This window comes from Microtus oregoni, unplaced genomic scaffold (genome assembly GCF_018167655.1).
Source record: "Microtus oregoni isolate MIOR12 unplaced genomic scaffold, Mior012 000018F_ref0000195, whole genome shotgun sequence".
Lineage (NCBI taxonomy): Eukaryota > Metazoa > Chordata > Mammalia > Rodentia > Cricetidae > Microtus > Microtus oregoni.
Window position 1 is genome coordinate 14,768,493 of NW_024543077.1, and position 15,829 is coordinate 14,784,321.

The following is a 15,829-nucleotide window of genomic DNA, read 5'->3' on the forward strand; positions in this document are numbered from 1 at the left end:
ATTTTTAACACAAAACATGAAGATTATGCTGGACCAAGCATTTTCATGAGGTTTCTTTTTAGAGTAAAACGAACCCTTTAAAACTGTGTCCAAAAATTGTATTTCCATAAATACTGATGAAAAAGATTAGCTGATTAAGCTTAATAGTTTAATACACCATCAGCAGTAAAATAGCACACTTGGTACATAATCCATAAAGACAATGGCAGACTCCTGTGGTAAAGGTGCTCTGACTCAAGAGCGTTGGATTTTCATCTTCACATGGCAGGAGATGACCAACAACCAGGTGAATGGCTGTCTGTCCCCAGCACATAAACTACCTAGTTTAGGATGAGGGAACTAAGGGAGGTGCTTGCCTTTAGTAGTTTTCAAGAGAACGAGGACAGGCTTCTATTTCTATACACAGATCGAGTTATCTGCTTACAGAATAAAATCAAATAAGAAGTAAAACGTCTTATTGCTTTAGCTTTTACTTAAGTTTTGTTCAAATGTCAAATGCCATGATTAGAATATTGAACTTACTAAGGATTAATATTCATTTTATCAATCTTACCATAAAAAATTCTAAAAGGCAAACACACAATGTGTAAAAAATACAAAATAGTGAAAAGCAGTAATTTTATATTGTTTATTTTATATTGTCACAGTAATTTCTAATTTTCATACACTGTCTTCCTGTTTTGAGATCCAACCTCCATCCACGCTGAGGAAGGAGGAGAGGAGGACAAAGAAAGGTGACAGTCACAGAAACTGATAGTAGATACTAGTTCTAATTTTAAAGAAATTATTTTAATTTAAATAACTAAAAATTTAAAGCACTGTGCCTTTTAAAAGGGTGCTTGAGTTAATATGGGCTATTCTCATATACTATAGTATTATAATTTTTTTAAATCTCTGTGATATCAAAGCAAGAAACAGTTTTCTTACCACTGGAAGATCTACTCCTCTAAAAAACTGAATATGGATTAAAAGTTTGTATGTGTATACATAAAATACAAAAATAATCTAAATATGAAATATTTAATCTATTGTTCTCTCAACTGAATATTATTTGACTATGAAATAAATGTTTTTAATGAAATAAACAAGGCATAAAACTCACAAGAAATTATTTTTAGTATAGAAAATAGCATTAAGAAAAATAAAGTTAATCAAGACAAGTCCAACATTCAAATAACACCTAGATGGAATTAAGATCAATATCTAACAAGTTAATAGTGCATGCTTAAACATTAGTCTATTTAATGATAAAAATTATCAACCCTTCCTATAGTATACTTATACGGACAAATTTCATACACAGTACAACTTTTAAGACAAAATATAAATTTAAGACAAATACAAGATAAATTTGTTTACTGAACAGACAGCGGCATTTGGCCCCGTTCTGATCAAGTGCACACGCTATACCTTTCATTGCAGAGGTTTACATCAGTTGTCGCATCTTCAGGTTTTCTCACCAATATTGTTTCTTCTGAAGTATGTTCATCAACGTTTTGTGTGTCATTTTCATCCTGTGTTAGCTGGTGTAAAGGTAGAGAGGACAAGACAAAGAGAAAACCTGTCATCTTAGAAACAGCAAGTCCTACTTCTATACTGGTACGAGACGGAGCAAAGGTCTGTGCATGACGTCAGACACTGCTTGAAATAATGTTTAACTCGATGGTATGTAGAGATTAGCATTATCAAGAAAAGATAAAATAGTCTAACACACAGATGAGAAGAATGGGATGAGTCCAAAGGAATGCATGTTGTATACTGTGACAGTGAAATCTGTTAGCTGCTGCATGGTGCAGCGAACAGTTGCAGCTATTGCAATACCAGAATCAAATTACCAAGCACAAAGAAGGCGACCTTCGTTCCATGGGTGTAATCACAAACACATAAAGCTCAGTGCCCATAAAAAATATTATCTCACAACAAAAAGGAAGACAAACAAGTCCTATTGCACAGTTGATGCACTGCTCCTAGAAGAGCCGAAGTCCACACTACCTGTGTTTGAGTACTGCTGTGACGCAGCTCACAACACAGCCGCTCTCTTCCAGCTACAGACAGCTGCCTTAGTGCTTCCAGCTCCTCTAGGAGCACTCTTTCTCTTTCTGATACCACACTGTCAATACAGAGTGAAGAGCTCTGAAGAAGAGAAAAGGTTGTAAGCAAATTTTGTTGGCGAGAAGACAAGAGAGCAGAAACAATTAGCAGATTTCATTCAAGCCCTTAAAACCAATAGGACTTTGTTTAAACTATGATTCAGAAGACATTATAAAAGGCATAGAGGCAAATATAAAATTCAATGCAAAATTTGAAACTTTAGAAAAAAGGTAACATATAAAATTCTGGAATTTATAAGTACTTTTATAAAGTAATTATATAATATTTATATATTATATAATAAATATTATACATGAAATAATTATACAGTATATTTATTAATACTTTTACATCAAATTTGCATTGAAAAATTCAGAAATCTGAATTCACAAAATACAATGAAGAAAAGCAAAACTGATTTGGCAAAAGATTGATATTTTATGTTCCAACCCCAAATTTCTCATTATTTTATTTCTGAAGGAATCCAAGTCAAGGATTCTCTACTTTAACTTTTAGTTTTCAAAATTGAATTTAGTACTTTCATAGTAGCTTTTCTGCAATGATTTTGCAAGTTTATTTTATATAGCAACCAGTAAGAATATAGTTCCCAAATACCAAAGAATTTTTAAGTTTAGTCGAGAAAGGGTTAAGAGCGCTGCATTTTTTCAAATCACCAAGAAATGCGTCCCTAGACAAAGTTCCAGAAGCGTGCTACCCAGATTTCCGTTGATTAGTGAGGTGCATCAGACAGAGGTAACCTGACTATGGGTGAGAGCTGCATTAGCACGCGCTCAGCGCAGACTGTCAAGCAGACAAGGCGTCTGCTGCACATCCTTTGCTATGTACGATGGCATGACAAGGAACTCTACAGACTGAGTCGGACATGCCTGTGAGCTGTGCGACTGTTGGCTCCTGGGGTAACTCTGCTGGTAAACACTCCTAATTATTTTCAGATCTGGCGAAACAATTTTGAAGTTTTAAAAACGGTTACATAAAGACAGTTATTTTAGTTGGGGAGAAAAGGGATTCTCAGAGCCAACCTCAGCTAACTGCTCACTGAGCCTCTTAATCTCCTCTCGTAGCTGCTCCTGGTCTTCTCGCTGTCGCTCCATCTGCTGCACATGAGCCTGTCTCATCAGTTCTGTTGCCTGCTGGTGTTCTTCATACTGGCGCACAAGTTCTTGCCGCATGTCTTCCAACTGTCTACAAGTCTCCATATCTGATACTTCATCGTGAATCTTTATCAGTAGAAACAGAAAGTTCAGCCACACACGAATTGTGAAAATTTGCCACTGCTGACATTTTCTATCAATATGAAAGCATTTCTACTGAATCCATAGGACACCTGAATTTTTATCTTATTATAAAATAGAGCCTAAATTGTTCTTAAAAATGTATTTGTATTCCTTTTAATGAGAATTTGAAAACGATATTAAGTTAACTACCATAACCTGTTATTTTCAAGGAGGGAACTATGGATCAGTTAATTTACCTAAACTATAATTGTAAAGGAGAAAAACAAAAGATACAAGATATTCAATATTTCCTGTACTTTTAATGAAGCCAGGACTCCATTATTCTTCTTGACATTTTGTGTGGGAAAATGAAGATTGTTTTTAATCTTAAAACTGTACTCATGAAACAGGAGATTTATTTATTAAATCTACATTACACAGCGGCTACAGAGCATTTCAGAGAACGTCTTCCTAAGACACTATCATGTATTGGCCCTCTGACTGAGAACACGTTCGCTTGCTAGTGGATCTATGAGCATCCTTGAAGAAACAGCAACTAAAGAGATGGCAGCTTTATTGATCCTCTCCTCAGTAAAGAAACTATCTTGGACATTAATAATACATTTGACTTCAAATGATTTTAGGGGAAATACGATTTATTTCTGTCCATCAAGACAGCAAACTGTTGAGGAAACAGGTCTATTTGTGAGTACAGGAAGTAAAAGACAATTAGGACCTAGACAGCAAAATGTTTCAAATTATGTTCTTACACTGGTAACTATTTCCTTACATGTTCTTATATTTAATGGAGCAAATATTTCAGTCATAGATATTGCCACATTACAGGACAATCTTTAACTGAAACAAAGTTAAGACAGTTGTTACTTATGGTTTGTATTGTTTAAAAATTCAGTACAGTGCTTTTTATTACATGGCTCTGTGTGTGTGTGTGTGTGTGTGTGTGTGTCAGAGAGAGAGAGAAAGAGAGAAAGAGGGAGAGAGAGGTAGAGGGAGAGAGAAAGGGAGAGAGAGAGAGAGGGAGAGAGAGGGAGAAGGGAAGAGAGAGAGGGAGAGGAGGAGAGAGAGAGGGAGAGAGAGGGAGAGGGAGAGAAAGAGAGGGAGAGGGAGGGAGGGAGAGAGAGAGAGAGAGAGAGAGAGAGAGAGAGAACACGCATGTACATGAGCACATAGCACAGGACAACTTGGGGAAGTCTGTCCTCTCCATTCACCATGTGAGTCTCGGGGATTAAACTGAGTGTATCAGGTTTGGGGACTGAGCCACCTCACTGCTATGTACAATGTCGGTGAGGCGAATAGACTTGCTCATTTCATAGGACTAACATCATTTAACTATATGCTTTATCATTAATAAACTACAACAACGTGAGGACTACTCAACCTGGACTCCACACTCTTCATCCTGAAACAACACTATTGATAATGTATTAACAGTGAAGAATAGACATATGCTTTTATGAACTTTGTGCATTTTAAGAAATATCCCAGAAGCCATACTTACACTATGTAGACCAGTGATTGTTTCATCTTTGGAAAATAGATTTTGTGAAATAGTCAGCCCCTGGTCCTTTAACTTTAGGGATTCATCTTCAAGATTCTCACGATTAGACAGAGGAACTTCTTTCTTATGTTCTTCTAATTCATTGCTAAGTGGTTTAAATTGTTCTTTCAAATTCTTGTCGATCCCCAGAAGACTCTGTGGATCAAGCTGAGCCTGTGAAGTGATGTCATTAAAAGGGTGTTCTTGCGAACATGGAGCACGTGCTTGTTCTGACTGTAGGGAGTTTGTTTCACCCTGGGATAGTCTAGTGAGCTCTGTCTGCTGAGCAAATGCTATGCTCATTGACACGATGACCTAAATGAATAAAGGAAACAAACAGAAAGATCAATTCAATTCAATTCTTAAACAGCAGATGGAACTGAAAAAAGCAGATTATTACTTAAGAGTATATAGATTTTAAAAAGCCCAACCTCAACCCAAATCAGTACTGCTTGGGTAGCCAACAGCCTGAGACTAGAAAGTTCAGGGACCTATGGTAAAAACAAAACACTGCTCTTCTAAAACCAAAACAACTCAAAATTAAAAAACAACCAACAAAACAAACAAACAAACCAAACAAACAAACAAACAGTGATAACAACAAAAGGACTCCTAGAAACTCTGCTGTATTCATGTATCAGTGCCTTCTCAGTAGTCATCAGAGAAGATCCCTCCGGAAGCAGATGGGAACAAATATAGAGAGACCCACAGCCAGACAACTGAAACACTCAGCTCTAAAAGGGATGTCTCCATCAAATCCCTCCCCTCAGAGCTCAGGGATCTATGATAAACAGGAGGAAGAAAGGATTTAAGAGCCAGAGGGTACTGAGGAGGCCACAAGAAATAAAAGAAAAAGCCCTTCTAAATCAACATGAACAAAGCTCGCATGAACCTACAGAGACTGAAGAAGGTCCTTTGCCTATATACTATGGCTTCTAGTTTAGTGTATTTTACAGGACTCCTGAGTGTGTGAGTGAGAGCACCTTTCTGATTATTGTGCCTCTCTTGGTTCGTTTTCTTGTTTGTTTGTTCTGGCCAATTTCATGTGTTAGTTTTTGTTTTATCTTACTATATTTTACTACGTTTGGTTGTTATCTCTTACAAGCCTGTTCTTTTCTAAGGAGATACAGAATGGGAGTGGATCTGACGGAAGGGGCGGTGGTGAGTAGCTGGGAGGAGTAGAGGGAGAGCAAACGATAATCAAGATAAATTATGTAAGAAAAGAATCTATTTACAAGAAAAAGAAAAAGCCTGGGCTTGTGCTTTTGAGTGAAAAGAAATCCTAGAATAAAGTCATGGATAGATTCTACAATGAACTGAATGTCCACATAATTAATGTAAGGGAACTCCAAGATTTACAAAGAAAATAAGTAAAACAGGATTCTAACAAACAAGAGTAAGAAGTGTTCCATCAAATAACGAGAGAGAGAGTGCAGTCCCGCCAGATGGTCCAGGGGAACAAAGTCCAGGCCCCTTCAGTCCCCTAAACTTTTCTGGCCATCCAGCGGGGCATGCTCCCTGCTGCTAGCTTTCTTTACCCTATTCTACTTTGCCCCCAAACACTCATTTTTATCTGTGGGGTCCTTAGATCCCCCAGCACAGCCTGCTTCAGGGTGATGGGGACCCAAGAGAGAGCAGACCTAGAAAAACTCCCAAGTACACAGTCAGTCACCGCAAAGATTGGACCAAGACGCCAAGACTCTCCTGGCATCATTTGAAGGAAGAGATGGGCAGGCGCCAATGCGAGAATTCCTCCAAAACCTGAAAAGCAACATGTCCTCAGCAGAATCCAGTGAGCACGCAACAGGAGGACTTGAACACCCTAACCCAGAAGAAGTAGAAAAACATCGACTTTAAACGTAACCTTATGAAAATAATGGAGACCCTTAAACAGGAAGTGAAAAACTCTCTTAAAGAAATGGAAGAGAAGACAAACAAAAAGTTAGAAGAAAATAATAAATCTCTCAAAGATACCCAAGAAAACCAAGAAAAAGCAATCAAACAGGTAAAGGAAACAGTTCAATACTTGAGAATGAAATGGAGGTAATAAAAAAACATAAACTGAGGGATGTCTGGATATGGAAAATCTGGGTAAAAGAACAGGAACTACAGAGACAAGTATAACCAAGAGAATGCAAGAGATAGAAGAAAGAATCTCAGGCGCTGAAGATACTATAGAGGAAATAGTCGAATTGATCAAAGAAAACAGCAAATCCAACAAATTCTTAACACACAACATCCAGGAAATCTGGGACACCTGATTTCCTCACCATATAATACTCAACAAAAAATATACAGAATAAAGCAAGAATATTAAGAGTTGCAAAGGAAAAAGGTCAAGTAACATATTAAGTTAAACCTATCAGAATTATACCTGACATCTCTATGGAAACCATGAAAGCCAGGTCTTGGATAGATGTGCTGCAGACACTAAGAGACCATGGATTCAAGCCCAGAGTACTAAACCCAGCAAAGCTTCATTTCACAATCAATAGAGAAAACAAGATATTCCATAACAAAAACAGATTTAAACAATACGTATCCACAAACCCAGCCTTACAGAAAGTACTGTAAGTAAAACCTTAACCCAAGGAAGCCAACAACACCCACAATAGCACAGACATCTGATAACCCTCCACCAGCACAACTCAAAGAAGGGAAATGTACAAACACTACTACCCAAAAAATAAATAAATAAATAACCAGAGATGACAACCACTGGTCATTAATATCACTTAATATCAATGGGCTCCATTCACCTATAAAAAGGTACTCGTTAAGAGAATGGATACGAAAAAAGGATCCAGCATTGTTCTTTTTACAAGAAACACACCTCAAGCTCAAAGACAGACACACTACCTCAGAGTAAAGAGTTGGGAAAAGGTTTTTCAATCAAAGGGAACTAAGAAACAAGCAGGTGTGGCTATACTAATATCTAAAAAAATTGATTTCAAACTAAAATCAATCAGAAGAGATGGAGTCGGACACTTTATACTCATAACAGGAATAATTCATCAGATGAAGTCTCAATCCTGAATATCTATGCCCCTAATATAAAAGCAACCACATATGAAAAGAAGCATTACTAGAACTCAAAAGCACACATCAGACCCCACACATAAGTATTAGGAGATTTCAACACTCCTCTCTCACCAATTCACAGGTCAAAAAGACAGAAACTTAACAGAGAAATAAAAGAACAGATGTAATGAATCAAATGGACTTAACAGACATCTATAGAACATTCCACTCAAACAGGAAAGAATATACCTTCTTCTCAGCACCTTATGGAACCTTCTCGAAAATTGATCACATACTTGGTAACAAAGCAAACATTCACAGACACACACACACACACAAAAAAAAAATATTGGAGTAATCACCTGTGTCTTATCAGATAACCATGAAGTAAAGTTAGAATTTAACAATATTACCACCCCCCAGAAAGCCTACAAACTCATGGAAACTGAACAGTCAACTACTGAACCATTCCTGGGTCAATGAAGAAATAAAGAAATTAAAGTCTTTCTTGAATTCAACCAAAATGAAGACACAACATACCCAAACCTATGGAGCACTATGAAAGCAATGCTAAGAGGAAAGTTCATAGCACTAAGTGCCCACATAAAGAAAACAGAGAAAGCTCACATTAGAGAAAATCAAGATTGACAAACTCCTATCCAAACTATCAGAAGGCAGAGAAAGAACACTCAAATTAACAAGATCAGAAATGAAAAGGGAACCCTAACAACAGACACTGAGGAAATCCAGAGAATCATTAGGTCTTACTACAAAAGCCTGTATGCCACAAAATTAGAAAATGTAAAAGAAATAGAAACTTTTTAAGATAAGTATCATATACCAAAATTAAATCAAGACCTGGTCAACAATTTAAATAGACCTACAAGTTGTGAGGAAATAGAAGCTGTCATCAAAAACCTCCCAAACAAAAAAAACCCCAAGAACAGATGGTGTTAATGCAGAATTATACCAGAACTTCCAAGAAGAGCTAACACCTATACTCCTTAATGTGTTTCACATAATAGACACATAAGGGTCATTGCCAAACTCTTTTTATGAAGCTATAGTTACCCTGATACCAAAACAACACAAAGACTCAACCAAGAAAGAGAATTACAGACCAATCTCACTCATGAACATCGATGCAAAAATTCTCAATAAAATACTGGCAAATCGAATCCACGAACATATCCAAAAAAAATCATCCATTATGATCAAGTAAGCTTCATCCCAGAGATGCAGGGCTGGTTCAACATATGAAAATCTATCAATGTAATCCATCATATAAATAAACTAAAAGAAAAAACCATATGATCATTTCATTAGATGCTGAAAAAGCATCTGACAAAATTTAACACCTCTTTATGATAAAGGTCTTGGAGAGATTAGGGATAAAAGGGCCATACCTAAATATAATAAAAGCAATAAACAGCAAGCTGATAACTAACATCAAATTAAATGGAGAGAAAGTCAAAGCCATTTCACTAAAATCAGGAACAAGACAAGGCTATCTACTCTCTCCATATCTCTTCAATATAGTGCTTGAAGGTCTAGCAATAACAATAAGTCAACAGAAGGAAATCAAGGGGATTCGAATTGGAAAGGATGAAGTTAAACTTTTGTTATTTGCAGATGATACGGTAGTGTACTTAAGTGACCCCAAAAACTCTACCAAAGAAATCCTACAGCTGATAAATACCTTCAGTAATGTGGCAGGATAAAAGACCAACTCAAAAGAAAAAATCAGTAGCCCTCCTATACACAAAGGATAAAGAAGTGGAGAAGGAAATCAGAGTAACATCACCTTTCACAATAGCCACAAATAGCATAAAGTATCTTGGGGTAACACTAATCAAGGAAGTAAAAGATCTATTTGTCAAGAACTTTGAGGTTTTGAAGAAAGAAATTGAAAAGGATACCAGAAAATGGAAGGATCTCCCATGCTCTTGGATTGGTAGGATCAACAAAGTAAAAATGGCAATTCTACCAGAGGCAGTCTATAGATTCATTGCAATCCCCATCAAAATCCCAACAAAATTCTTCACAGACCTTGAGAGAACAATAATCAACTGTATATGGAAAAACAAAAAACCCAGGATAGCCAAAACAATCCTATACAATAAAGGAACTTCCGGAGGCATTGCCATCCCTGACTTCAAACTCTATTACAGAGCTACAGTAATGAAAACAGTGTGGTACTGGCATAAAAACAAAGACGTTGACCAATAGAATCGAACAAAAGACCTGGATATTAATCCACAAACCTATGAAAACATGATTTTTGACAAAGGCGCTAAAACTATATAATGGAAGAAGGAAGGCATCTTTAACAAATGGTGCTGGCATACCTGGATGTCAACCTGCAGAAGAATGAAAATGGATCCGTATCTATCACCATGCACAAAACTCAAATCCAAATGGATTAAAGACCTCAATATAAATCCAACAACACTGAACCTGATAGAAGGGAAAGTGGGAAGTAGCCTAAAATACATGGGCACAGGAGATCGCTTCTTATGTATAACCCCAGTAGCACAGACAATAAGAGCAACAATGAAAAAAATGGGACCTCCTGAAATTGAGAAGCTTCTGTAAAGCAAAGGACACAGTCATTATGACAAAAAGGCAACCTACTGAATGGAAAAAGATCTTCACCAGCCCTACATCAGACAAAGGACTGATTTCCAAAATAAATAAAGAACTCAAGAAACTAGACATTAAAATTCTATATAACAAAATTAATAATGGACTGAACAGAGAATTCTCAACAGAAGAAGTTCAAATGGCCAAGATACTTAATGACATGTTCAACTTCCTTAGCGATCAAGGAAATGCAAATCAAAACAACTTTGAGATACCATCTTACTCCTGTCAGAATGACTAAAATCAAAAACACCGATGATAACCTATGCTGGAGAGGATGCGGAGTAAGGTGAATACTCATCCATTGCTGGTGGGAATGCAAACTTGTGCAACCACTTTGGAAATAAGTGTGGCGGTTTCTCAGGAAATTGGGAGTCAACCTACCTCAGGATCGAGCAATATATCCAGGAAATATACCCAAGAGATGCCCAATTATACTACAAAAGCATTTGTTCAACTATGTTCATAGCAGCATTATTTGTAATAGCCAGAACCTGGAAACAACCTAGATGCCTCTCGATGGAAGAACGGATAAAGAAAGTGTGGCACATCTACACATTAGAGTAGTAGTCAGAGGTTAAAAAAAAAAAAAACAATGACATCTTGAATTTTGCATGCAAATGGATGAAAATAGAAAACACTATCCTGAGTGTGATGACCCAGACCCAAAAATATGAATATTATATGTACTCACTCATTAGTGGATTCTAGCCATGAACAATAGACATTGAGACTACAGTTTGCGATCCTAGAGAGGCTAAATAATAAGGTGAACCCAAAGAAAAACATATATAGATCCTCCTGGAAATTGGAAGCAGACAAGATTGCCAGGCAAAAGTTGGGAACATGGGTGCAGGGTTGGGTGGGGGGAAGGGGAGAGGAAGAGAGAGAAGGGAGAAGGGGAGGATTGGGGAGAGCTTGGGGGAGTGGGATGGTTGAGAGGGAGGAAGGGTGGATATGGGAGCAGGGAAGAAGATATCTTAATTAAGTGAGCCATTTTAGGGTTGGCAAGAGGCTTGGCTCTAGTGGGGTTCCCAGGTATCCACGAGGATGTCCCCAGCTAGGTCCTTGGGTCAGTAGAGGAGAGGGTGCCTGAACTGGCCTTGTCCCGTAGTCAGACTGATGATTATCTGGAATATCACCATAGAACCTTCGTCTGGCGACAGATGGAGATAGAGTCAGAGACCCACATAGGAGCACTCGACTGAGCTCCCAAGGTCCAGTTGAAGAGCAGAAGGATGGAGAAGATGAGCAAGGAAGTCAGGACCACGAGAGGTTGGTCCACCCACTAAGACAGTGTGCCTGATCTAATGGGAGCTCACCAAAGCCAGTTGAACTGGGACTGAATGAGCATGTGATCAAACTGGACCCTCTGAATGTGTCTGACAATTTGGGCCAACTGAGAAGCCAATGATAATAGGTCTTGGATTTGTCTCTACTGCATGTACTGGCTTTTTGGAATCCTAGTCTATTTGGATGCACACCTTCCTAAGCCTGGATGGAAAGAGAAGGGCCCTCGACTTCCCACAGGGCAGGGTAACCTACAATCTCTTAGGACTGGAGGGGATAGAGGGAGGGTGAATTGGGGAGTGGGAGGGAAATGGAAGGAGGGGAGGAAGTGGAAATTTTGAATGGTATTATTTATAAAGCAATAAAAAATAAATAAAATGGAAAAAAAATCTCTGTAGCTCCCACACAGGATTGCTTAAAGATCAAATGAGTGCATGTTAAATGCTTAGGGGAGTATTTGATATATAATCACTTTATGTAGAAATAAGTTATGGAAATTGTAGTTGAGTAAAACTAGATCAATACTTGGTACTATAAAGTGATTTGACCTGTAAACTGGTGATGGTATTTGTATTTAGCCTGTAAGCATTTGTTTAATATTTAAATGATAAATAAAATATAAATTATAAATAATTGTATAATGCAGCATACTCAACAAAATGACTGAGAAACACAAGGAATCAATAAATGTTTAGTTGTTCTCAAGTCCAAATGGATTAAAGACTTCAATATCAGTCCGAACACACTGAACCTGATAGAAGAGAAAGTGGGAAGTACTCTACAACACATGGGCACAGGAGACCACTTCCTACGTATAACCCCAGCAGCACAGACATTAAGGGCCTCATTGAATAAATGGGACCTCCTGAGACTGAGAAGCTTCTGTAAAGCAAAGGAAACTGTCACTAAGACACAAAGGCAACCCACTGACTGGGAGAAGATCTTTACCAACCCCGCAACTGACAAAGGTCTGATCTCCAAAATATATAAAGAACTCAAGAAACTAGACCGTAAAAATCTAATCAACCCAATTATAAAATGGGGCACTGAGCTGAACAGAGAAATCTCAACAGAAGAAGTTCAAATGGACAAAAGACACTTAAGGTCATGCTCAACTTCCTTAGTGATCAGGGAAATGCAAATCAAGACAACTTTAAGATACCATCTTACACCTGTCAGAATGGCTAAAATAAAAAACACCAATGATAGCCTTTGCTGGAGAGGTTGTGGAGAAAGGGGTACACTCATCCATTGCTGGTGGGAATGCAAACTTGTGCAACCACTTTGGAAAGCAGTGTGGCGGTTTCTCAGGAAATTCGGGATCAACCTACCCCTGGACCCAGCAATACCACTCTTGGGAATATACCCAAGAGAGGCCTTATCATACAACAAAAGTATATGCTCAACTATGTTCATAGCAGCATTGTTTGTAATAGCCAGAACCTGGAAACAACCTAGATGCCCTTCAATGGAAGAATGGATGAAGAAAGTATGGAATATCTACACATTAGAGTACTACTCAGAAGTAAAAAACAAGGGCTTCTTGAATTTTGCATACAAATGGATGGAAATAGAAAACACTATCCTGAGTGAGGTAAGCCAGACCCAAAAAGAGTAACATGGGATGTTCTCACTCATATTTGGTTTCTAGCCATAAACAAAGGACATTGAGCCTATAATTAGTGATCCTAGAAAAGCTAAATAAGGAGAACCCAAAGAAAAACATATAGGCATCCTCCTGAATATTAACCTTCATCAGGCGATGAAAGGAGACAGAGACAGAGACCCAATTTGGAGCACCAGACAGAAATCTCAAGGTCCAAATCAGGAACAGAAGGAGAGAGTACGAGCAAGGAACTCAGGACCGCGAGGGGTGCACCCACACACTGAGACAATGGGGATGTTCTATCGGGAACACACCAAGGCCAGCTGGCCTGGGTCTGAAAAAACCTGGGATAAAACCGGACTTGCTGAACATAGCGGACAATGAGGACTACTGAGAACTCAAGAACAATGGCAATGGGTTTTTGATCCTACTGCACATACTGGCTTTGTGGGAGCCTAGGCAGTTTGGATGCTCACCTTACTAGACCTGGATGGAGGTGGGTGGTCCTTGGACTTCCCACTGGGCAGGGAACCCTCATTGCTCTTTGGGCTGCCGAGGAAGGGGGACTTGATTGGGGGAGGGGGAGGGAAATGGGAAGAGGTGGTGGAGAAGAGACAGAAATCTTTAATAAATAAATAAACGTAAAAAAAAGAAAAAACCCACAAAACTAGATAAAAAAAGTTTTAGTATTTCATTCTTTCAAGAAAGTTTGTTATAACTTTTAGTAGTATTTTCCCCAGCTTTTTCTTCCTCTTTGCAGAGAGATATGGACAGATGCAGGTGAGAAATTGCCTATAAAAAATGCAATCATCCTCTACATTATAACTTGTTCATAGTCTACCTACAGAAAGCATATTTCTAAGAAATATGATTTTGAGAATTATTAAGAAATACTAAGAACAGATTTGTTAATATATTATTTTAATCAATGTTTATAGGTAAATGCAAAAAGCAGCAAAGAGCCTGGGGGGTGTTTGTGCAAAGCATTAATCCCAGCAATCGGGAACTTGAGGCAGTCAGATGTCTATGAGTTCTAAGTCAGCCTGGTCTACCGAGCAATTTCCAAGAGAGTCAAGGCAACAGGGAGAAATCCTGTCTCAAAAAACCCAAATTGATTGACCAATTATTAATTATTGATTTAAAAATAGATTTTCTAAAAAGGGGAAGAAGCAACAATAATACGGGCTGGCAAGTGATTACATAGCAGGAATGGAACCCAGAATTCATCTCATAAGATCACATGAACTGAGCATATGACACACGCCTGTCATTTCATAAGATCACATGAACTGAGCATGTGTCACACACCTGTCATTTCATAAGATCACATGAACTGAGCATATGACACACGCCTGTCATTTCATAAGATCACATGAACTGAGCATATGGCACACGCCTGTCATTTCATAAGATCACATGAACTGAGCATATGGCACACGCCTGTCATTTCAGTAATCAGGAGGTAGAGACAAGAGGATCAGAAATGCAGTCATCTCTGTTGAGTTGTGATTTAACACACAGTTGTGATTTAACACACAAGGCCCTACCAAACAAACATAAAAAAAGAGCCCCAAAACAAAAGAAAAGAAACAAGGAGCTATGGATGGCAGAGTGAAAAGTTGACTATCTTTGATGGAGGAAGGTCATTCGTTAATAAACAAACTGCCTTGGCCCATTTGATAGGCCATCCCATAGGTGGGTAGAATAGACAGAACAGAATGCTGGGAAGAAGAGGAAGTGAGGCAGACGCCAGGCCGCTGCTCTCCAGGGTAGACGCAATAAAGCAAGCCGCTAGGTCAGACATGCTGAATCTTTCCCAGTAAGACTGGTGCTGCACAGATTACTAAATATGGGTTAGGCAAGATAAGTCACCACCTCGTGGTGCTACACACATTAATAGAAAAGGCCAAGCAGTGTTTATATGAATACAATTTGTGTATCGTTATTTTGGGGCATAAGCTAGCCAGGTGGCCAGGGAGCCAGGCGGCAGGAACGCAGCCCACAGCTCCCACTACATATCTTTCTCACCGCTGTTCAGTTCTAGTATGGCTTCCTAGACAATGATGGAAATGTTTCATAAAACAACTGCGAACATTTATAGGAGATACCACTGCAAAGATTCAAGAAGCACAATGGAAGGAAAGGTTCCCAAGAACGTTCTCTTTCCATGCCCTCCAGACCTTGACGAGGACCGTCTTAGCAGAGCCAAGAAGAGACACAGAAGATCAGAATGCTAATGCCAAAGTTCTGACATTAAACAACCGTCAACTTCAGTAGTCAAGAGCCATCTTCATGGGAAAAGGAAAATCAAATTTTAAAGTTTAAGCTTATTCCCAATAGGGGATCAGAAAAATAACTTCAAAACATCATCTTTCAAAAAGCAGA

The 15,829-nt window shown here is 38.3% G+C and overlaps 1 protein-coding gene across 12 annotated transcripts in view; it reads right to left on the bottom strand.

Moving 5' to 3' along the window:
- LOC121458752 (A-kinase anchor protein 9-like) overlaps window positions 1–15,829 on the bottom strand; it is a 136,942-nt gene that overhangs the window by 73,006 nt on the left and 48,107 nt on the right. For 11 of the 12 annotated variants that reach the window (XM_041668098.1, XM_041668096.1, XM_041668095.1 and 8 more), the window contains 4 exons: window positions 4,846–5,199; window positions 3,132–3,329; window positions 1,993–2,133; window positions 1,411–1,523 (listed from right to left, as the gene is read on the bottom strand). The exons of the other annotated variant lie outside the window; for it this stretch is intronic. In XM_041668098.1, the coding sequence (XP_041524032.1) occupies window positions 1,411–1,523; window positions 1,993–2,133; window positions 3,132–3,329; window positions 4,846–5,199 (806 nt within the window). The remainder of the gene's footprint in view (window positions 1–1,410; window positions 1,524–1,992; window positions 2,134–3,131; window positions 3,330–4,845; window positions 5,200–15,829) is intronic. 12 annotated transcript variants of the gene reach the window in all.